At 40.4% G+C, this 24448-nt stretch overlaps 1 protein-coding gene across 1 annotated transcript in view; it reads right to left on the minus strand.

The window, feature by feature from the left end:
* tnmd (tenomodulin) overlaps nt 1–24448 on the minus strand; it is a 44172-nt gene continuing 19724 nt past the window's right edge. The window contains exons 3-7 of the mRNA XM_020645447.3: nt 15496–15636; nt 11779–11886; nt 7028–7187; nt 5727–5821; nt 1–727 (exon numbers count right to left, since the gene is read on the minus strand). Of these exons, the coding sequence (XP_020501103.2) occupies nt 518–727; nt 5727–5821; nt 7028–7187; nt 11779–11886; nt 15496–15636 (714 nt within the window). The 3' untranslated portion in view covers nt 1–517. The remainder of the gene's footprint in view (nt 728–5726; nt 5822–7027; nt 7188–11778; nt 11887–15495; nt 15637–24448) is intronic.

The raw sequence follows: 24448 nt of genomic DNA on the forward strand, positions 1-24448 counted from the left end.
TTATTGACAAATTCAATAACTTTTGGTGAGTATGGAGATATTTGTAACCACCAATCAGATTGACATGTAAAGGTGTATACTCTGTGTACATTTTCATGCATAACTTTATTAGTAGAACACGTTTCTTATACTCATGAAACAAAGTATATGAATGCTTCACAAAGTAAGGACAAACAGGGCTGAGAAATTTTAAGGCCTAGATTAGTTTCTGGTGGCACCTTAAACTAAGTTGCACCCATTCAACATAATCAAATAGCAGGGTTTACTAAGTGGGTAGATTACCAAAGAAAATTAGACAGCTGCTTACAACCAATGCCTTTTAAAAAAGAATCCAATAACACTTCAAAAGCCTTTGAGACTATTTAGAATGACTAAAACTCAATGGGCCAACCTTCAGATTGGATAATGACTGTGTTCAATGGACTGCTTCGCTTTGTGGTCTGAAGTGTTTATCAAAAAGAGGATCTACACCTAGTACCACGTAAACACTTTAAAACCTCAGAAAGGAGTGGCACTCTCAGATCCTCCCCAGCATGCGGGCGATCCACCAGTTGCACGGCATAACAATCTGACAGATGACCCGGCCTCCTTGGTAGTAGTACGGCCATGGGTTGAAGCCGCCCAGGGGCTCGTGGTAGCGGCGGCAGAAGCGGTAACCACGGCGACAGTGCTGGCAGCAGTAGCCCTGGTCATCCAGACGGTTGTCCAGCTCGATTCCGACGTCTCTCTGCGGGAGAACACAGACAGGAGCGGGCAGGGTTACAATCACACACATGACCAGCGACAGTCCTCCCAGAGGCAAGGGCAAGAAAAAAAAAAGAAGAAGAAGAGGACAAAGAGGAGCGAGAGGAGGGGTGGGCCGAAATTGATGGGGTTGCTTCGCTTTCCAGAATATAGGATGCAGAAGCCAAACAGGAGTGAAAAGATCAGAATTGATGTGTGTGAAAATGCGAAGTTGTGCCATGCTTGATGGCTATGACAAAGAGATCAAGATAGCAGTGAGAGTGAGCGAGTGTGATTTAAGCTGCAGGAGCATAAAACATGATATAATACCCTTGACCTTTTCTATTATACCGCAGGAAGCACGACTGCCGGCTGGCTGCACAATGCCCCATCTCTGAATCCTGCATTTACAGCCTCTCCACCACTGCTATCTTCAATCAAAGAGTCTCTAATGTTGGTAGTTACCAGCATAATTACACTATTTCTTTCATCTCTGACCTCTTAACTCCCTCGACCGGAGCCCACATTCTGCGCCAAAATGACAGCCCCTCCTCCAATAGAGCGTTCAAATTAGAGCTCCCCACGTCTTGGCGCCCTCCCCCTGACCTTGACTTTAAGTGCACGGCACATTCCTAAAGCAATTAGTGGAGTAATGATCGCCTAACAAGGATTCTTTCATTTGCTCTTCCTGGCTGCCTCTGAATTTATAGAGGGGCCAAATGAAACCCAAACGAAAGGTAAATTGGGTTGAATTAATGGCCCTTGGATTTCTCCATTGTGCCTGGATGGTTCATGCCCATGTACACTCATGGGGGCTGAGTGCCATGCCTTTGATCAAGAGCAACTCCAAATGGGGTTCGGAGAAGTGCCACTTAACTCACCGCACAACTTGAAGTAGCAACTGCCCCTCAGTATGCATTTGACCACATTTCAATCTCTTTTAGCAAATGATTCCTCAGAGACCATCCGCCGCTGTCTCGTTAAAATGCTCCAATCCAGCCAGAAGTTGTTGGTGATATCCAGATCAGAATAGTACTCTCTCAATGAGTCAGCTACATGCAGTAGTGCAGAACAAAACACATCCACTGATGGGAATACAGAATGTGTGGGAATTGTTTAAGAGGACAGGACCCACAGGAGCACATGGCTGAGTCCTTCCAGTCCCCCGCTACAGTTAGTATGAGAATTTGTTTTTTCCTGCATACCGTGGGTAGTCAGTGTACGACTCATTTCATTTGTTTACTTAATTTTGTATTAAGAAAACATGCAGGAGGAGGGGCTAGCAGGGTTCTGTGTACCCCAATAAAAGGGGCGGGCTAGCAGAGCCCCCCCCCCCAGCTCTACTCTACTTCTTTTTCTCCTATTCCCATAAGTGTGCTACTGCTGTAATTCTACTACTACTGCTACTCCTGCTAATACTAAAGCTATTTTGAAAAGCTATTTTTACAACATGCTTTCCATGAAACAACAAAAATGAGTTCAATCTTTGTTTTCTATTCATACGAAAATTAAAAAAACATGTTTTTTAAGTAATAACAACACAGTGACAAAAGGGAAAATGACATTTGACCATTGCAGCTTGTTGTGCGATTTGACGGTTTGTATACTTTCACATTTGATTGCACTCCAACAGTGACTGATCTAGGAGCTCTGACTCTGCAAGTGTTGACATTATTTTGGTGAAATAGAATAATTTGATGTTAATCAGCTGATCATGGATCACATTCCTTTCGTTTTCAATCAGAAATAAGGGAGAGTGCTATTTCTAGCAATGATGCTAATTACTGAAGTGGGAAGAGGTCATGCACTTGCAAATACTGTGAGGGCAATGAGGAAAACCAGGAGGATTAGAAGTGGACTATATCAACACGTTGTAAACACTGTAAGTGAAGTTTGTACATTTTTGGCTGAAAGTTAACTTCTGTCATGTGCTTTGTGATCGGGCTAATGTTAGCTGCAGCTGTGTAGTGCTGTTTTCATTTTAATGTGAGATTAACTACCATTACCATAACATCCAGATATGCTTAAACTGTTGAGTTAAATTAGGTTTGTGGTTATTTGTGATGTTTTTAGTTACTCTTTGTACAAATCTTTTTTTCAAAGGTTATGTACGGGATTCATTGGTCCTCACGAGTTCACTTTGTGATGCCTTGTTATTATGTACCAGGGTGATATGATAATATTTGTTGTCGTCATTTTATTGGATACTGTTGTTTTTTTTCTAAAAAAATATGCATACCTGCAATAAATAATCCAGCATCTTCATTTTCCCCCGTTCACATGTCTCTGCTGCCTCTCCTGACTGTAAGCATGAATCCTTAGTAAGCGCACCATGCTTTTGACATGAGCTATGATAAAGTGGGTGAAATTACACACTTGTGCACCATACTTAAAACACACAGAAAGGGTGGGACAGATGATATCAGGGATGTTTTATTTATTACTATGACAAGCACAGGTAGGCTTTTTAATGATTTATTGTTTCTGTCAAGTTTCAGGTCACAAGCTTCCAGGCAACAATCTGTCAGGGAAACAACAGGAAGGCTGTCAATGGACCAAGATAATCTTATCTGCTCCTCACAGCCCGAAACTGAATGTTTCAAAAGCTGAAGCTTCGTCTCCGGAAAATGAAGAAAATATTTTATTCAAATGATGCAGCGTTTATCGAAACAAACAGCCAATAGGCAGCATTGTACCTTAAAAGACAATTAATCAGAGCTATCCTTTTAAAACGGCAGGTACATATTAATCACTCTGGCTTTGAGTTGGCGTCTCTAGTGGGATGCTGCGGTGATAAGAATGGTTCACCTTGGGAAATCTGAGGCAGTCACTCAAAAACAAGCAGCATTAATGAAGAGTAAAAGCCATTACCCCCTTGCTGCATCTGATTTCATCACACACTTGGGCTCACGTATGCAAACACGCACACAAACTCAGACACCTCTGTGCATAATATGAAGCAGTGGATATGAATGAGTCTGCAGAGTAGCAGACTGCGTCAGTCATTCAATAAGATGTAATGAATCAAAGTGCGGCTCCTCTAATCTCCACACTTGTTGGTGTTATTTCACACACACTGATCAGCGCTCTTCATGAGCTTGAAGCACATGCCTGGATGTGTTATTAAATCTCATAGCAGAGTGCTCAGCACATTCATTCCGGGATCAAAACAGCAGAGATAACATTTCTGTTTCATAGCCTGCTTTGTATTCAATAAGGTTTTTTTATGTAGAAACACAGGACAGTGCATCATATGAGAATTTCTGGTCTGATCTCTGATTTTCAACTAGTGGGCCTCTACAGTGAGGCGGAATGTAATGTAATTGAATAAGGAGATAGTCATGTATTTCAGTAAACTCTGCCGGTTTACCAAAGTGATAAGGAGCTTTAGCTGCTGTGTAAAGATTTCTCCGGAGGCACAAACAGATCAGGCATTCATGGATTGAAATCCTTCAGCTTTCTGCAACTCTTTAATGCAGCCTGACCCCGAGCGGGGGCTGCCAAAGGTTTGTAAGGATGCTACAAGAGTCCCTGGCTGAAAACACAGCAAACATGTGTTTGCGGTTGTGTACGTGGGGTCAATTCATATTGGAAGCCGATCCCTGCTTTATGGGTCAAGGACAGTGGCATCATCCCTTCATCCTTGTCAGATGGTAGTTATTCAGTTTGAAATTTCCAGGGCCACCGCTTATACATGCTGCTCTCTGACAAGGCAGCCGTGGCAAAGGTCACTTTCATATATCTCTCAGCCTCTGTCACCAGAACTCAGGCAATTATTCTGCTTTACAAAGACGTGACACTGAAATCCAGACTTATGAAACAGATGAAGTGAATGTGTGTGTGTTTTTTTATGTGTCCTGTGTGAGAGCATGATGGATGAAAAGGCAACCGGTATAGGCGGGGCAATAGTATGAGTAGCAGACCGAGTGTGGTAGATTTCTGACAGTGTGCAAATTTACATGAGATCTGAAAGAAGTTTAAAAAACAAGCAAGTTCAAAAGAAAAGGTTTGGCTAACACATGTGGCATCATGCTGGAATGAATGAGAGTGCAGCCTCCCAATTACAGACTGCTGCATGCCCTCTGCTTGGCCACAAAGGCCTTTGTTATCGCCAGGCCCACAAACAGAGTCTGGATGTGCTGCTGGAATGGATTGCAGCGGTATGCATAACAAGGCCGATAGATGCAGAAAAAGGAGAGACAGGTTTTTCATCCTACCCTGGTATGTTTTAATTGCATAGTGCGGCATCTCTCGCTGCAGAAGACGGGGGGAGAAGGTGTTTCTGGGACAGGCATGATAAATGTCAACCATATAGGATGTCTCATTTCTCTATGTGTCTGTTTTACACAGCTCTAAGGAGATCGACTCATTACCCTTGAATTTTAGATTTAGTGGCTACTGACTGGTCAGTGCTGTATATGTGGGACAGATAACTTGCACCCTTATATGTTCCTGTATCTTTAGTGTGCAACTGCTATTTTTTTTTTTTTTTGTGTTCAAGTGCATAATTCCTATGTAAAATCCAGCTTTATACGGTTTTTCCTCACAGTTAGGGGATAATTACCCATAAAGCACTGTGTGGTTTACATGCAGCACACCAAAAATATGCCACTTGGCCTTTCCATTTATTTGATACGCTTTGATAATTAGAGCAGTATTAATAAATGTAACTTATCTGTGCAGCAGTGAGTGACCTTGAGAGAGCCCCTTTGTGCAGCGTCGCGGAAAAAAAGGGAGTGAAAAAAGGAAATATGGTGTGCTGTAGGCACAAGTTGCTGCCTTTGAAAGGCTGGATATTCCTCTCAATTAATGGAAAGACATTAAGGGAGTCTTCAATGAACTGGCCTTACTTAAACAGATATATAGAGCAATTGCTATGCCCTCTGGTGCACAAAGTCAGTTTTAACATCAATTAGTGAGCGATTTATATGCAGAAAGAGTCGAGGCAGAGCTGGGGCTGATTGAAGTGGCTTCACTGTATCTAATGGTGAGGTCCCACTTACATAGTCGTTCACTGCAGGGTGGTCCAGGACGTCTCGGGCGAAACGCTGACCTGTGACCTCCACGTCGGGCGCGTCTACGTTTTCCTCCTCAGCATCTGCAGTTCAGGACAGGAGATGTGTATGTGCTTGTTACAGTTATATCCATTGTTTGAAGCAAAGTGAGAAAGCTCTTGGATTAAATTTTTGGCTCATGCTCTCAGTTTTCTCCTTGGCTTGATGTTAATTACTCACATTCAGGAAAAATACGCCGGAATTCATTCCAAGCGTTTTAATGCTTCTGTCGAACAATGATGTTGTTGCTGTTGTGTTACTAACACACAAATCACTTTCCACAGATCCTAATTAGTAAAGCCTACACAACCTGGTGAGAAAAAAACCCCTTCAAAGACTAATTTTACTTTCTACTTCATGTATCTGTTTTTCCGAGTTACTTTATCCTCATCTCACGGAGTATTTTTTCTCTTTTAATGAGCCCTAAATGTCTTAGTGTCTTAAAGCTTGAGGAAAACTCAACTGGTTTTATATATTTGGCAGAACAAGGTAACATTAAAAAAAAAAAGATCCCCATTATTTAGTACTTTTGGTTTCTCTCAGGAGCTGCAAATTTGTGAAACACTTTAGAAAACTCACCGTGATAAGAAAGATTTAATATCACTTGAGCCCTCTACTGTTTGTAATAAGCCAATTATTTCATAACCTTTTGTAAAACACTTGTAAAGACAACTACAAATCAACTTGTCACATGTTTTTCCAGGATTTTGTCTATTGAACTGTGTTTTAAGTTTTATGTCGACCAGCTTTGAGAATGACCACTCGGAGGTTTCAGTCACAGCTTCATTCTTGTTTCTGCTTGATGCATTTTGTACATACTGACTTCTAAAATCTAATTTTCTCCCTTAAGAGTTTCAGGCAATAATCTGTTTTTCAATTCAACTTAAGCCTTGAGTTTTATCACCCTGGACTTGATCAACTGTGTGTTGGTATGTTCCCTTTAATCCACCTCACTTTATATTCATTTTTCTTCTCCCTTCTGTAGAATAAATATAGAGTGAGTTTTAGTAGTTGTGTGTATAGACTTCAACACAGCATATATAGTATTAGTAATTGCTTACACATCTGAGCGCATCTTAAACCACCGACCTCTAGTCGCACAACTATTCAAACACACTGACTGGAGCCAGGGCTGGGGGGGGGGGGGGGGGCTACAGGTCTCTTCAGACATTCATGCAGCCTTGGAGTTTGCCATCCAGCGAAAGTGTTAACAGTCTACATTTAGAGGCCAAGGGGCCCCCTGCTCTCACCGCTGAGGGGCGAGGGATGGATCCAATGGATGGGAAGCTCCTGGCAAATCTCCCAGATCTTAGAGTCAAAGAGGAAGGCTGGGTTAACGATGGGCTCCTCAGCAGGAACCCACACTTCGGAGTTGTCCATCTTTGTATCCATAGCCTTGGTCTCATCTACCTGCTCGAAAACACCACAAATACACACACACACACATATACAAGAGAAACATGGCATGTCAGAGCCTGCAAAATATTCAGGCCCCACATTAAGTACTGTCCTGCATTTACCCTCTCCACCCCCCGAGCCATGCAGCAGCTCCACCCTCATCGTTTTATCCATCTTCTTTCTATCCTCAAGAGAGGGTGGCAACTTCCTGACTCCTGACTCCCCCTGCCCTGACTCGCCTCCCTTTTCCCTCTCTCTCCTTCTCAAGCCTGCGGCACGCTCTTTCTATTATACATCATTGAAATTCACAGACAGTGATGATTTGACTTTTAAATGACTTTAGAAGTGGTCTTCATTACTCTGAGTGTGGCTGCAATATCGTTTAATGTGACAGACACAATAAAGCCTTTCATTCTCCTCCCTCGTCCCACTTCCCCTCCCTCCCCCCTCCACAACAATGCTTTGCTTGGCACCCAGCATTATCAGAGGGCTTAATTTGTTGATACTGTAGTTCATGAGCTGTAAAGTAAACTATTATTGCTTAATGATAGGGACTACATGTCAGTGCTGTCTAATAGAGACATATGAAGGGGATTTGGTAATGCTCTCCCCTAACAGCGAAGATATTTATTTTCTTCATGTATATGTAAATACACACACAAACAAACCCTTCTTTCCATTCCCTTGTTAATTAGCAGCCCAGAACAGAACAACAGTTCACTTGACAAATGTTTTTACAAGGTGATTTTCTCCCAGTCTAAGGCTTAATTGCACATTAGTTAAGCTTGACGCAGAATCCCGGGGCTATAGTGGGAGTGAGAATCATTTATAACGGGTCGTGCCCCCTCCCTCACATTCACCCCTGTCACTCTCACTTGAATTACAGTTTTGCTTTCCATGCTGCTTCTTATTTGTCACTGTGCCACACAGTTGTGACCTGCAGAGAGAAATAAAAAGCTAACTTTGTCACATTAAAGATTGTGTTTTCTGGCACAGCAGGTGACACAATTTTGCCTAATTCTAAGGAGCGGCCAGTAGACTAATGATGATTGGGAGGACTGTTTTTGGTGGTACTGTAAAGCATAGGGGGTATTCCGGCATTAAATTGGAGCTCTGAACCTTCCCGTGGATGCAGAAATTAAAATCAACCTCGAGGAACACAAACTGCACTCTCTAATTGGACCTCTTAAGCCAAGCCTAGTGTGTCTTCTCTGGAAAGTAAATGGAGGTCACGACAGGGGCTCACAACATGACTTTGACTTTACAGCTGAGAAACGGCTCCAATAACTTGAAGGAGAGAGCCTGGAGGGGGAATGGGGGAGGGGGGGGATATGGTAAAGGTCAGCATTTTAGCATGGGGCAGGGATTTCTAAATGCCAGTTGACAAGCACAAAGACAACATGATTACAGTCCTACAGTTTACACTCACTCCTGAATGGCTTTTCTATTTTGATATTGACAAATGATATATTAGGACACAAGCAACTTTTTATCAAGTATTGTACCTTGGGAATGATGGTAATTCATTTTGGGCTGCCCGCTCCTGGTGTATATATGCTTTCCGCCTACAGTGCACAACTTAATTATACACCAGTTGTGCTGTAGTTAATGAATTTACCCTCTCCTGCCACTGTGTCCCGAAGGGGGAAACACTGTCTACATGACACATTGTGTAAAGTGGTGCAGTGTTTGCCAGAGATCAACAAAGATTTTCTCATGATACCAAAGTGCTTTCCCAAGCTGCACATAACACAGGCAGTAGGGGTTAATTACGTACCAGTTTAATTTACACCCATATTCAAGCAAGTTCCTAAACAAAATGCTGGCACATTTTTAAGGGCAATGAAGGGCGTAGTTACAACATTTACAGTGACATTTAACAAGTATCAATTAACATTCGATAACCCATACTGCTAGACAACAGCCAACGTTGGCATTCAACCAATTCTCAGCATCACTAGTAGCATGCTTCTTCAGAGTCCTGTTTTCTCAGTTGGAAGTTGTCGTCTGAGTGGGAGGTTTTTTCGAGACGCTGGGCAAGCTTTGGTCATCCATATTAAGTGGCTGTGGCTGTGGTGTTTAATGGAGCAAGCAGCATCCTTTGACAATGTTAAAGGTTGTGAAGGAGGCAGATGGTGGTTTCTGTGTCAGGCTGGGGAAACTGGAATGAAGCTAAGGGATTACTCCTCAGACATTTTATAGAGGAGGCAAATAGAAAATGGGGGGTGGGGGGGGGGGGCTGCCAAACAATCCATGTTTTTCACCTGGTTTTCTCTCACAGGGCTGCATTTCCTTATCAGCCGCTTGCAGTTTTTCCACAATTTTTGCCTTTGTTTTTTCATACCTCGGCTCTCAAACCTCTGAGCCTTCTTTACTGAAAGCCTGTGGCTGGGTTAAGCTTGGAACCATTAGTGCTTGGCTTTAACCCCTATGAGCTTCACGTGTCTCACCACCTGAGGAGGAACTTGTGCTCATCTTTTTCAGGGTCACATGTGGGTGGATTTACAATGAGAATGGATCATGGGTCACTGGTCACCAAGGTCATGGCTTATAACCTTCATATGGCCTCTTTGATATTTTCTGTGTTCCTCTTGTGCAAGTCAGTGTTTGGTTGGTGAAAACATCCCTTCCAGAAAACAAGAAATAGAAGGGCACTTTAGTAAAAAAAAGGAGAATTTAGACAATGAAGTGACTCTCTTTAGCGATTGAATAGGTGGGAGAATATTGTGTGCCATTTGCACAGTATTGTAAACACAATAATCCAATTATTAGTTTGACAGTTTTACAATACAATAATTTGATTTCCTTTATAAAGGTGGAGTTGAGAAGATCAATGTCACTACAGAAGTTGGCCCTCTGCCTAAAGTGTATTCATCTTTCAGGGGCTCAGAACTGTGTTACAGTAAGACCATAGAAATTGCAGTGCACTTCAGAAACATTCATATAAACAACATTTACCCCTGCTTTCTCAAACTACAGTGCTTTATTATTTTGTATTTTAAGGACTTTGTCTCCATCATCAGCCCTGCAGCATTGATAAAGGCACATTTCAACTTAATTTCCCTTCCAGATTGTCAAAGTTTATTCATGCACAAATTTCTAACCTCTATACCCCGAAAACTGGAATCTGTATCAGCACCTGGGCCCATAGTGGTACCCGTCTGCATTCGGATCCTTTTTTTTCCTGACCAGTTCCTTTTACCTTTGGACTGGAAATATTAATGGGAGAGTTGGGATGCATAGCTTGAGCACTGGTATTATAACCTGACACTTTATCGCCAACATATTCCCAATTGCCAGCTCCTTACGTCTAGTGGGCCATACATTCAATCCATTAAGGTTGCATGGGAATATGATTCATGCAATTATGATTTTATTTTTAACCATAAGTAGAGTATAAAACAAGTTTTTTGAGACACAAGTTTGCAGGTTTGGCTGGCTGGTTATCACTATTTAGTCTTATCAACATTGATCTTATTTAGCAAGCCTGTGGCAGTGTAGGACTGATAAATGATTGATTAGACTGATTAGAAGAATCCAATGGAGACAACTTCTTATCAATTTATTTTGTATTGTTAATTTATTGATCATGGTGTAAAGTTTTTGTAAATTTGCTCATTTAAGTCCTGAATAGTGCTTCCGTAACTGTCACTTTCTTGGCCCATCATGATTCATTTTGGAGCTGTGAATTAAGCCAATTAGGCTTCACAGCGCACAAAAAAAGACTGATATGGCAAGGACATATGGTCCTGCCTGGGCAATTAGTATGTGTAAACGTGGATCAGACATTATGAAGATGAGTGGAGGAAAAAAAAAAGTGTTTGGTTTTTTTGGGGTGTAACAGCTTGTGTTCTTAAAGTTAAAACTGAGTCTGGGTTTCGCTTCGACTGGCAATCGGTTTATTCTGTTTTTAAAATGAAGCCGCACGTCGGAAGCGTCAGATATTTGCCAGCTACTGTATTTCTTCCCAGCTACAATGTGAAATGTAAATGAGAGCATGCAAGCAGAAGACACATTTGAGAGTGGGATTTTCTCTTTGAACATACAGCCCACTCAGTGAATTGCACTGTGACACAGAAAAATTGGGAATTTTGATTGATTGAATATCTCCACTCCTTCCCCTTATACAGAAGTTCACATATGACTGTAGGAAAGCAGAGAAGTAAAAATGAATCACTCAAAACTTAGAGAGGCAGCCTTGTGAATTCTACAAAGAAATCCTTCTTTAAAAAATACGGTTTTAATGGCTTGCCTCTCACTCAGACCGCTCTTGCACCCTTCCCCCTTTAGGCTATTTGGGTAGAGCCTTTGGAGGACATGATTAAAATTTAATATTGGCTCAAGACTGACAGCAAACACCATTTGATGTGAGCCATAAAGAGGCTACGGGTTTGTGGACATCTTTCTGACGGTTTCACAGGCACCGCAAACCCTAGTTTATTCTTCAGTGAGAGGGGCGGGGGAGACAGAATAAGATGGACAGGCTGAGGATTTGTGTGGTGCTCTTAGTGCTCTACTCTGGTTATCGCCCGACAATATGCATGACAGCCTCTGCAGGACTACAGAGAGTCGGAGCTACAGACAGCTGTGGGAGGAGACTCACCACTAACTCTGTGTGCTCAGCTTCCGTCTCTGCCACTACGGGCAGCTTCCTGGTTTGGGTCCTGATGTAGCACCTCTGATGTTCAGCAAACCGGATCCCAGTGATTCCCTTTGGAAAAAGAAAAAAAAATATGAAAAAAACAGAAATTCAGAAGAATGTATGATTCATTATCACTCTGTGATGTGGATATCCTGTAACTGGGGAAACCATTTTAAGACCCTCATGTTTTTGCTGATAATCAAAGCAGTTAAAAAGTGAAAGGAGTTAAAATCTAATTAGGGAGAAGAGGTGTGTTGTTTTTTTTTCATTAAGTGTGGTATAAAATCGATGGCTGCTTGGCCCCTGTAACACTGACCTTACTTTACATCTATCTACTAGTTGAATGGTAGTAAAAAGAGCGGGGGTGTTTCAACCTGGATATATAATACTTTATAGGAGGATGGATGGCACAGGAGAGCCGAGCGACATTGTTGAGAATGAAGTGTTTTCTACAGAGAGTGGCCCCATTGAATTAGGCAGTCATAGGTCCCTGTCACTCTCTTAATCTGCGCAGTCAAGTGTGGAGTCACTCTCTTCAGCTCCACTGATGATCCTCCGCCATGTGGACTGTAGGTCTATTCAGCGTGACACACTGAGCCTCAATAGACAAGAAGGATCAGTTAATTCTCTCTTGCTGCCATTCTATGTTAATCTAAGATATTCAGCCGGAATAAGTCTGAAAGACTTTCACTTGATCAGATTGTATCCAATTTATTTTCTGCAGAGTAGCACTGCTCATTCAGCACACCGTATTAGAACAGACGGCAGGATCTACATCTGCCACGGCGGCTTTTAAATTGTATCAGCTGGAATTATATGAGCAGAAGCATGAAAATGGACTTGATTCAATCTAAATTTAATTACAGTAACACAGTGATTGCAATGACGTCTCCTTTGAATTGGTTAACTTGACCATGTGGTTGCTGTTTCTACGTTTTCTGTGGAGCTGTCACTCTGAGAACCAGATACCAGCAGCACAAGACATGATACAAAGTGATGCCTGTCATAATCTACTGGGTGTAATTTCATCGGCGCGGAAAAAAGGATGGGGCAATAATGGTCTCAAGCACAAAAGCATAATGTTTGTGCCACACTTTATTGTGATGGGTCTCTGTTTAATTTGGGTCTGCTGAATTGGTGAGCTGCAGCACAAGAGGAAGGGACGATGCTGTGATGAGATATTGTGATTGGTGGGGTTGGACGATTAGAAAATAAAAGGACACATTTAAACAGGCTTGAGAAATGGAAAAACAATGTCATTTTAATAAATCCATATGCAAGATGCTCATCTGCATCTAATCAACAGAATAGAGAACATGTCACCACATGAATCTTTCAGCTCCTGTGAATAAACAACCAGAGACATGATGGCACTACATGTGTCAAACTGTGTCATTACATGTTAGCTTGGTCAATGCATTGACACTATAAACATCATTGACATTTTTAAGGGACTGGATTGTAACCAATGAACGCTGGAGGGTCTTATTTCTTGCTTCACTGTTATGTGCTCTGAGAAAAGGATGTGGTTCAGTGTATAGCTGGAGAAGGAAAGGTAAGCGTTTTTCATGAAATTCCCCTCTTACCAGCACATCCTCATGGCTGAAGGTGATCTGAAGGCAGACAATAAAAAGTGAATAAAAGTGTACAGAATAGTATTTTTTACAAAAAGGAAAAGTTTGGTGGAAAAGCTGAGAACAGCTGTGCATAGAAAACTCAATTACTCAATAAGCTTACTTAGCATACAACAACATCTCTTATTATTTGCTTATGAATAGCAATTACTAATATTGCTTTACAATCGAGAAGAAATGATAGGTTAGAAATGAGAAAGTGTTGCGTCTCCATTAAAAGATCAAAACTGTTTGTGGTTTAAGTCGTTTAAAACACAAACATTTTATTTAGTCTTTAACCTCTTGGATATATGAAAATACCAGCAAGCTACTGGTTAATGTAGTTAAACACAGTTAAGCTCAGTACACCCAAACACTGTTCGTACCACAAATGTGTGAAGGTGCATTCAATAACGACATTTGGTTTTCACTCTTTAGCTAGTTGGATGAACCTTTGCTTCGTTAGTAGGGATGGGTCATGAGTTTCAAATATTCAAATAGTCATGTCATTTACAAAAAAATCAAGGTGTTCATGCGACTATTACCTCGTCTTTTTCTCACAGGGATGTAAATATTGTTTCTTCAAACAGCAGTGTGAATAGGGCTTGTTTGTCAAGAGGCTTTAGGGAGAGCGCGTACAAAAGTCAACAAGGTTTTTTTGTCTCACAAAAACAGTATTCCAAATGTATCATTTACAGTTAAACTTAATAAACTTCTTTCTTTTTTTGCTGTTACATCAAAGCCATTTGTTTTCTATGAGCTAAAATTCCAGCACAGGTTCAGGGCCAATTTTCTTAAATGTTCTTTTGTTCACTGGGAATATTTATTGTGGGTTCGTCTTACTGTGACTCTCTCCCGGGATGTCTCTGTCTCCAGTTTTCCATTTCTCTCTAGTTAAAAATGAGTTTGGTATTGGACTGAAACAATAATGAATGCATTTCGCCTGTGGTCCACAAGGTATCCTGGTGGCATAATCCCCCTCATTTTCCATTCTTCACACAGCCCTCAGGCTTGATGGAGACTGTTTCAGAAGTGTCTGTGAAATAACATGCAACAGCCCTTTTTCTATTCAAAAACATCTATTCTAACATCGGTGCATAAGCTACCACTTAGTACACCCTATTGTGAGTTCTGTGTGGATTTTCTTCCCCCTTTTTCTTTCTTACTCACAATAAGGTTTGAATTACTCTGCTCACTCGCTTGTTTCTTAGTCTTCCATGGTGGAGCACTGAATCAAAAAAAATCTCCTCAGGGGATGTGCTTCACTAACAGGAAGTGGAACAAGCAACAGGCGCGCTTGTGTGTGTGTGTGTGCATGTGTGGGACACATACACACAGACAGGTTGGATTTAGTGAGAGAGAGAGGGATTGATTTCAGAGGGTAAAGTTTTCCAGCACTTGGCTTGTTTTTTTCCATCATACAGCCATTTTAAATTCACAAAGCCCATTGTTACAAAAACAATAACAACTCAACGTAGGTTTTTTGTTTTTGGGATGAGGTGCTTCCTGTAACTTCCAGCCTTGCATCCCAAATTTCACAGTAAATAATCGTGCGAAAATAAGAGCATTCATTACCCAGTCAAGCAGCACACTTCTGTCTCCAAGTGCGGCATGTGTTACCTCCTGCACACTCGACTAGGATTTAGGAATAAAAGGTAAGTTAATGAGCTCTGCTGGAGACAAAATTGCAGTTGAAAAAAAAAGTGTGAGGAACAAATAGAGCTGGATTCTTAGTAGTGTTTGTCTCTGTACTCCGAAGAAGTTACTGCATATTATTAGCAAAGGAAAAACAGTCTTTTAGTAAGAGACTAATCTTTCTTTCTGCTGCTGTGTGTGCACATAAACACACAAAATCCCCTGTGTACTCTCACCGAGTTTATTCCCATGTTTTTTTGTCACCATTTTCATTGAGAGTGGCAAATATTGGTTAAGAAGAAAAAAGGCAACCATCTGCTTGAAAAGGGCAGAATGTGAACATCCTTGTCCTTTCTCTGCTGAGGAGGAGACACAAGTACAGCGCTGAGAAGAAGAACAGCATTCATGGCCTGTTTAACCTTTTACTTACATTTTTGAAGTCGTGCACCTCCAGAACCTCCTCACTCCCGTTTCCCATTCTGAAGATCTCAATGTGCTGACCTGGGTCAATCTCCATCATGCTGTCTGTCTCCACACCATCCAGCACGGCTTTGTACTGATGATCGTACAGCTGCAAAGACATAAAAAACCTTAGATCGCTGTGACAAATAGATCAGCAACTCATGGGTGTATTTATCATTGCCAGTACTTGTTGTGCCTTTTGTGCCAAAGGAAAGTAAAGGCCTGTCAAAACAGTCCACCCAAAATGACCCACTGAAAGTCACAATTGTTCCTTAGACTGCTTTGTGTTACAGAGTAAGGCTATATAGGAACAGCCTGATCTGACCTCGGAATTGCTGCCCAATTTTTTGTCAGTGTTTCAACGTTGTGGTGCTCAGCTGTGTGTGTCCAAAGATAGAAGAATCAGGGCCCTTACATTTTTTCGAATGTGGACCTTCTTGTCTCACACAGACATAACTCTAACAGCAAAGTCCTACAAAGATGGCAACAAGCGTTCAGCGATAGGATCAATGTTGTCACTTGCTTCAGACAAAAAAGCCGACTAAACATTGTGAGAAATTAAATGGTCATTCTGTCTGACTATGAGGCTGCCATTGCCAAAAAAAAAATCAAAATATCTACTTTAGAGGAATTTGAAGTATATTTACACTGCATTCTCTTACTTCTTCTTTGAATAATACATTCTTAGGGTTATTTGTAACAGCCGTTTACATCCTGAGACCATCCTTTACAAAAATACAACCTCTATTGGAAGTGTGGTGAGGGATAATGAATAATGAGAAAGTAAATGTGGGCAGCAGTTGTAGGCAATGGATGAGTCAAGCAAAATAAGAGGAACATATGGGCGAGCCCCATTTGAATCCAAAAGTCACACTGACCTATTCCAAGCACTACGGGTTTATCAATATACATAACATAATTTAATTTCTTAACAGACCTTCTACAACAACCAAACTTTTAATGAATAAACTTTACCAACATCAAATGTTTCACAACATTAATCCTGTATTTAATACGTTTGTCTTGGAAGGACATGTGTGATACAGGGATGTTAGGCCCTCTATACTTCAGATTGTTAACAAAGAAAACACTCCTAAGCTCCTGTGGGTTGTATTAGAGTGTCTTCGTGGTGAGATTGGTTGAAGTACTTGTTGTTATTAAGACATTCAGAAGTTCAGATTAAGCAGGCTTGTTAACTTGTGTTTAATTATCACTCTCTCCTCTCCTTTTTTCAAAGAGACAGAAAAATATTCGGTAATAGAGAATTGGGTGATGACATGCAGCAAACAGCTAAGAGCGGGAACAGAAGCTGGTGCTGCTGAGGCAAAGACTTGGTTTGCATACACTTGGCAACCACTCTGCCATATGAGCTAAACTAGTGCCCCAACTCTTTACTTCTTATTTGTATTGACAGCCTTGTCTGTCTGTTGTTAGGTACTGCGTAGGTGTACTGCCGAGTGGAAAGACTTGTTTTTACCAGGATAAGTGTGTTCTTGTTTACCAAACAAAGTTTACTTACTGTGATTAATATGCTTCACATAAAAGCATACAACCTTGAATACATTGTATGAATTTAACTTTATTCTTTTGATCAATTGAGCTGACAAACAATAAGAATATAAATAATTGAGAATGGATGGATGTTCAAAGGTAGCAAGTATTCACAATTTAACTGTCTCCTCAGTCTTTGACGCAGATAGGCTGATAATCTTATTTTGGGAAGTGCACTTGAAAAATGCCTGTGGAAACCCAACAGTTCGATCCATATGTATGTAAAATGTGCATATTGACTTCAGTTGATCTCCATATTTTTAAGACTAGGTGAGTCTAGGCAGGTTTGACGTGACATATTGGTCTTTAAATGAATACATTAATTTAATTAATATATCCATTAGTGCAAGTATATTGATAACTCCAATTCAAAACCACATTCCTTGCTTTCAAAACAGAGACAACATTTTTTGCCTCCCTGAACTCCCTCATCCGGGTCTACACTCCCTCCCACTACACGCTCCGCTAATAAAAAAGGTGCCTGGTCCTACCTTCAAAACAGGGCCCTAAGTCTCTTGCTAGACTTTTCTCCTCTGTCGATGATGATGATACTGTTGTGGAAGCTGTTGATTTTGTTCTGTGCATTGTGTATGTGCACTGCCTGTCGGGATCTGTGTCTGATCTAAGTTGAAGCAGTTTGTTGGCACTTATTGATGTGGTTTCTTCCTGCCTAGATCCTTGCTTGTGTTGTACTTCCCTTAGATGTACTGTATGTTGTTTTGAACAAAGCATCGTCTAAGTAAAACTGTAACATTGGTATGGCTTAAAAAATAGAGTTGGCTTTTTTTGAAGTGGAGCTGTATGTGATACTTATCAATAGTAAGTGTACTATAAGAAGAAGCAAAAAGATAAAAGTCAGCACAGCCCCTGTTTGGAGAAGCCGACTGGATTTCCATCACAGAAGCTAAGCTATGTATTGCTGCAGATAGATTTACAAGTACCATGTTCCTTAGCCACTTGAAAAAAGTCTTTCATATTAAAAAAAAAATCCAATTATTGTGTACTTTATTTTCATATATTTTCACCAATTCATCTTTCAGTAAACAACCTTTCCTTTGGAGCAATGTCTTCATGTCAGTTAGGTAGGACTTTTGACTTCGCAAATTCCTGGTGCCTTGTGTTGGGACCATTGACCAATCAGAATGGTTCTCCAAACTTTCTGTCAATCCAGAGGCTACCTTACAAATATGAGCCAGCGCTGATCTCAAAGAGTATTTGTACAGTGAGATAGTAAACCTAATGTGTCCTATCAGTGATTTTCTATCAGCGCAGGGGCCCAAAAAACTAGTAGAACCGCAGAAAGAAAAAAAAAAACATTATTCTTTACACACGTGTATACTTTTGAAAAGGTGACGTGCATGTGCAGTCCAAAATAATTTTTTTCAGTGCAATAAACTTGAGTTTCATTACATTTTTACAATTGTATTAGGCATCTTGACACAGCAATTTATCTGAAGTACTGTCAGAAGAGAAATAGTTCACTCAGACAAGCAATTTACTATATCAAAAAGATGCCATTGAATCAGGCATTTTAGACCATAACAATCACAGGAAAAGCCCGAGATGGAGGGATCGTTAGATAATGTAAGTACCTAATACAATGCTGCTTCAAAAAGTCTTAACTATCCCTTTAAACTAAGTGTGACTTTGTGTTCGGCAGCTGCACAACATCAGCTACATATGTCTAACATTAAGAAACATCCATGTGCATATACAATATTTAAGTTGACAATCTGTAAAGTTCAGTAAGAAAATGTTTGATAGAATGTGACTAAAGAAAGTAAAATAAAGACCTTTTTAATCTCCTTAACAGTTCAAGCTTTCTCCTCACTGTTGCCTTAAAGCAGTGTTGTTTATCACAACTGCTTGCTTGTGTAGTGTTCTCGGACACGCATGGGTAGCTCTTAAAATTCCCCGTCTGAAAAATGATTCATGCCCACCAGCTGAAAAGATGCTATTAATATTTATGTGAGGGTTGTGTTATGATGAGAAATATATTGCTGAGTTCATCTTCATCTGTCTCAGCGGCAAATCAGAGCCTAGCCAATGAGACGCATGATTAATGAATACAGTCGGATGGGAGTCCATCAGGATTTACATCCCTCATCAGAAACATGTGAATGTCCTCTAACACATAATGAGCTCTCACTGTGCTCTCTAACATGTTCTGTATTTAACATGTTTTCTATCTCTTTGCTTAGTACAGCATAGCGATGACTTTCCTTTTTTCACTGGGAGAACAGAGTAATAATGTACAAATGGGATATAATTCTTAATAGAAGATCACTGTTAGAATGGCTCTAACCTATAAATCTCTATTATCATGGGTCGCTGTAGCCTCAGCTCCAAAGAGAAGAAGAACTTCAAATCGTCAGGAGAAGCCAAATTAAGATGGGCCTGAAATTTAAGTGTCAATTGAGCAGTTATGGACCAAATTGGGGCTCTTAAACAGTCTGCAAGTCTGTGTGGTGAATTAAAGTTCTATTTGAGCATTTCTTTTATATTAACATAAAGGTGGAGTGGGGGAATAGAATCGGCAGGCTTATTGATTTATACTAAAACAGTGAATTACATTTTCAGCAGGCTATCACTTTTGATGAAAATCCAGCCGTGAGAATCTACCCACCGCACCAGGTTGAAATAGATAATAATGTATTACAACAGTTTGACTTCAACTGGCTCAATACCCAAAGCTGCTGCTGTGCACCATAATTGGCATGCTGAAAATAGAAATGAATAGCCTCTATATGGCTGTTTGGGATAGTTCTAGATGCTTGAGTACATCAGGAAACTAGCAGTGTGATTTACTCTCCAACAAAGGGGAGGGTTTTGGGAAACAACAACATATTTTGCCTCATTGTAATGCCATTGATGGCTCTAATTTGTTTTTGTGCCGATTCTCATTATTTCCCTTGCACATTTATGTCTAAAAATATGCAATGGGATATTTCGGAGGTGACTTTGTTTCTCATAATTTACTTATTTTGTACAATTTCCCAAAAAACAAATCTACAGAAACTGTCACTGGGCTGCAAAACCTTTTAAAAAAAACAAATGCTGTGAAAGTTAATTAGCTTCTCATATGACACTGAACTGGGAGATACAAGGCCAGCTCAAAGGAAAATATCAAATTTATGTTACACTCTTTGCTTTCTTGATCACAACATGGGCTGATCAATATGAACTCTGCAGGTTTTAATGTCAAAAGAAACTGTTTTGAATTTGGAATGTTTCCAAAATGTATTAATTTTCCAAAACATGCAAGTGTGTGCAAAAGTTAAAAATGTTCACATTACAAGTGATTTTAAAAGGTCGCCTCATTGTTGAATTAGATTTTGAAACGCATCAAAAGGAAATGAAGGAGTCTCTTCATGATCAATATGTGCTTGCATACCTCTGTTACAGTTATTGAAATTATTAAGAGAGTTTTCAAGTCTCAAAAAAGACTGATGCTTTCCTAACCACAGAGTGCATATTTATCTGTTTCGGCCACCTGACTGAAGGACTTAAATTTCTTACTGGAGTTCAATTATTTCCATAGAAAGTCCAATTGTATGCCAGACTATCTTCTTTTTTGACTCACTAACATTGTCTGCCTGATATTTTAAGTATTGCTGGTAGTGTTCAGTGGGTTTATCACAGCTGCTGCTGCTGAAAGATGATGTGGGCAGTGTCAAAAACGTCTAGTTGGCTAGTATAAGTGACAGAAAATGCAGTCAATTTAGAATTATTAGCCATTTTGTCATTACTATTATGAAAATTCAGATTAACTGCACTGTAGTGCATTATTTCCTGCCTTAGACTTCTAACAACACTTTTTTTTTTAGAAGAAACTCTCCGGTTCTGAAAATTATTTCTGCTCACTGAAATCAAATTGAATGATACCTAATAACTGATGTTCCCGAAATCCTAAAGACTTTCCTGTCAAAATGTGAAGTTACCTACTGAGGGAATAAGTAACAAACTCTTATCCGGAGTTCAAGTCCACTTCCTGTTGTTTCCCCAGTGTTACAACTTCCAACAGCAGGCTGAAGTATAGAGCTAACTCACAGGAATGAGAAAGGATAGTTCATAAGCCTGCAGAGCTGCAACAACAATGATGTCTGGATGTTATTATTTTCAAATCCTAGTGCTTCACTTGAACACTTAAGGGTTACATTGCCAATAACCTTTCACTGTAGCGAAATGCACATTGAAGCCAAAGAAACGTTACTGCAAATCGAACCTTGTTATGTTTTCGAAAAGTGCGTCTTCTACTTCTTAGGATAGTTCTCCCTCTGGAACAGCTTTTCTTTCCTTTTCTTTCATCACAAGATGCCTCAGACTAGTGTACAGTACAAGATTAAGAATTCAGATCTCCACTGCTAGGGAGCCATATGAGCTCCTGACTGTGAAGCGATCTGTGTGGAAAGCCTTCACAGACAATGCCTTGTTTATTTCCTCCGTTCAAGGTTTCTGTCTGAAGTGGTTCTTAACAGCCCCCACCACCTCCATGGTTTCAAACACAGACTCACAGTGGAAGGAGTGAATGAGAAGCGGCAGGCACAGCCAGACCTGCAGGTTGTTTGTGCGAATAGGTTCTGGTGTGGCACCCGAAGGCATTAAGCAAAGGTCACATAGATGTTGTTACAGGTGAGTGGGTCGCAGTTGGTAGGCTAGAGTGTGTGTGTGTGTGTGTGTGTTTGTGGGGAGAGAGAGAGCATGTGCATACATGCATCTATGGAGGAGGTGGCCGTGGGAATGAGAGAGATGAGTTGATGACAATATGTCCTCTTCGTTGTCCTTGAGCGTAAGGAGATAGAGGCTCCAGTCAGGCGGAACGAGATGCCTGTCACTCACGGCGAGGTGGAGACGGCAGCGGAGGCGGGTGGTGGGAGGTGCAGGGGACAAGGTGGTGTGGGGGCTGCACAGTGCATTGGCCTCCTGGGAGCCACAGGCAGCCCAGTGATAGATTGAGGTGGGCAGCAGCTTAGACTGTCACACTGGCGAACATTGTGTCCTTTTGCTTCTAGTCCTTTTAAAGTCCTGGCTGGTTTAAAAAACACCTGAAGTCAAGTGGCTTCAAATTCAGTTTGATCAAACCAGGTATATAATACAGTTTATCTCAAATGTACCACCAAGCACTGAAAATAAGTCCACAAACAAAAAGTAAGTCCTTTGTCAGAGCCCTCTTCTATCACAGCATTCATTTATTTATGCTTATTACATATTTGCAGCAACAAGAACTCTTAGCAAGAATTCTACTGTTTTCCATATCAAACCGCAGCAGACAACAGTCAGTGAATTTCACTGTTTTCTGCATAATTACTAAAGCCAACAGTGACCAGTAATACAGCTCTCCCTAACCCTTAACCAAAGTAAATATTTAGCCTTAACCTAACCACACTTTTGAGTCATGATGCGAACAGCGGTCTCTGGTGTCCAAATCCTGTTGCTGCAGTTGCATCCTAAACATCCTCAAACGCCGCAAAGTGATATAAGCCATAAAAAAAAACAAGCTTACTTCAAGAAAATACATTGATCATTGTCATGGGAAGATGGTAGGTGAACATTGAAAACAGACCAAGAGGGCTCAACCATTCAAACCACCTTTTTACTAGTCTGCATGGTTTACAATGGTTAACACGATCACACTTGCTGGTCTTTGTTGCTGAATTTAAATATGAATTATGTTCTCTAATAAAAGTGTCCAATGATGATGTAATGATTTTGGTTTTTCTTGGGGGCAAATTTTTTGTCATGATGTTATGAAAAACTGTATTTTTTCAAAGTGCTGGACAATTAATGTGGTGAAAAAGTCTCTTTCTTACAATCATTTCATTTATTCAAATATAGTTGTACTGATATATTGCTCATTGAATTTGTATTAAAGATACATTGGTGCCGCTTACGAAACTGGTTCCTTGATATTGAATTCTGTTAACAGCATGCAGGCCCTTTTTTTTCTTTTTACCATATACATTTTTAAACGACGCACAGGGTAAGGAAATGGTGATGTGTCATCATCATTAATGATAGCGGGAGTCCATTTGACCGGCACTCGGCTGCTTCAGGCACATTGTCAATCTCCACACACTGCAGAGCCATCGTTAGTGATTTTTTTTATTACACCTGTGGACTTCCTAATTTGACTTTTTAGTCATTTAGCCTTTTGTCTTCATGATTTACCTTAAAGTGATTCTATAAGTAATGTGTATTCAAGGGTCGCTGTCACTTTGATAAGAAATTATACATTTTTTCCAACTTCGCTAATGGGCCGACTGATTTGTTTTTGGAGACAATTTAATGTGGAAATGTTGTATGCTGAATTGCGTACTATATATAACAAGGAGAAGCCGAGATTTCTGAGTGGACTCCTAGTAAAATAGAAACTGCCGATAGTCATGCCGTCTGGATGTTGAGTCACAGGGATGTGATTTAATGTCTCTAAATTGTCTCTTTTGTCGGGCTGCATTGTTGTTTTCTTAATGTCAAACTAGTGCTGCACTGAAGGTTTTCTTTTATTGCGATTTATACATCTTTTATGTGTGCCTTTTATTTTTTTAGGACCAACATGTAAGTATAATATTTTGCATATTTTCTTAAATTGTCCACACTTACCTGTTAGCCTGCTGTAACTGGCCCTGAATAAAGCTGGAAAAAAAGCAAATGTATAGCCTGATGGATTTCATATTAAAATGTAGTCCTCAAACAAAAGTGTCAGAAATTGACCCAAAATGCCAGAAAAAGATGCCCCTGTAATAAGATTTATCTCACAGGTACCAGAGAATCATCTGCCTTTTTTAGGAGGGCTTTAACTGAAACCAGCTGGGTCTGGAAAAGCATTTGATCACAGCTTTTCCCACTAAAGCAGAGAGAGCTCTCTTTCTCTCTCCATTTCCTCTCTTCTTTACTGCTGGCTCCTGTCTTCAGCCTGCACCAGACATATTTTTCAAAACTCAAGACTCTTCACATGAGCAGCCAAATATATTATGTCTACTAATGTATCTTAAGTACTCTGGGTGCTCGCTGGTTGGCTGTGTTATTTACAAGAGTTTCTCCTTTTCTTGTGTAAAATATGGAACCTCTCTGTCAGACACACTGGAAAAGCCACAGTAGTGGTGTAACCTTTTTTAAAATAAAAGCAAACATGGTTTCTGCCAAAGTAATTAATCCTTCCATCGAATAATGGCAATCAAGTTCAGCAGAAACATGACATACTACAGGCAAATTGGAAACAACACACTAAGCTGAAAGAGCAGGAGAAGGTTCCTATGGAGATATTACTAGAAATAATTATAGCTGGTTAGGACTTTTCCACCAAGAAAAGTGTGCAGATGGCACTCATACATGTGAACACATGTTCTCTATATTTGCTGTCAGACACTGTG

This window comes from Labrus bergylta, chromosome 9, assembly GCF_963930695.1.
Source record: "Labrus bergylta chromosome 9, fLabBer1.1, whole genome shotgun sequence".
Lineage (NCBI taxonomy): Eukaryota > Metazoa > Chordata > Actinopteri > Labriformes > Labridae > Labrus > Labrus bergylta.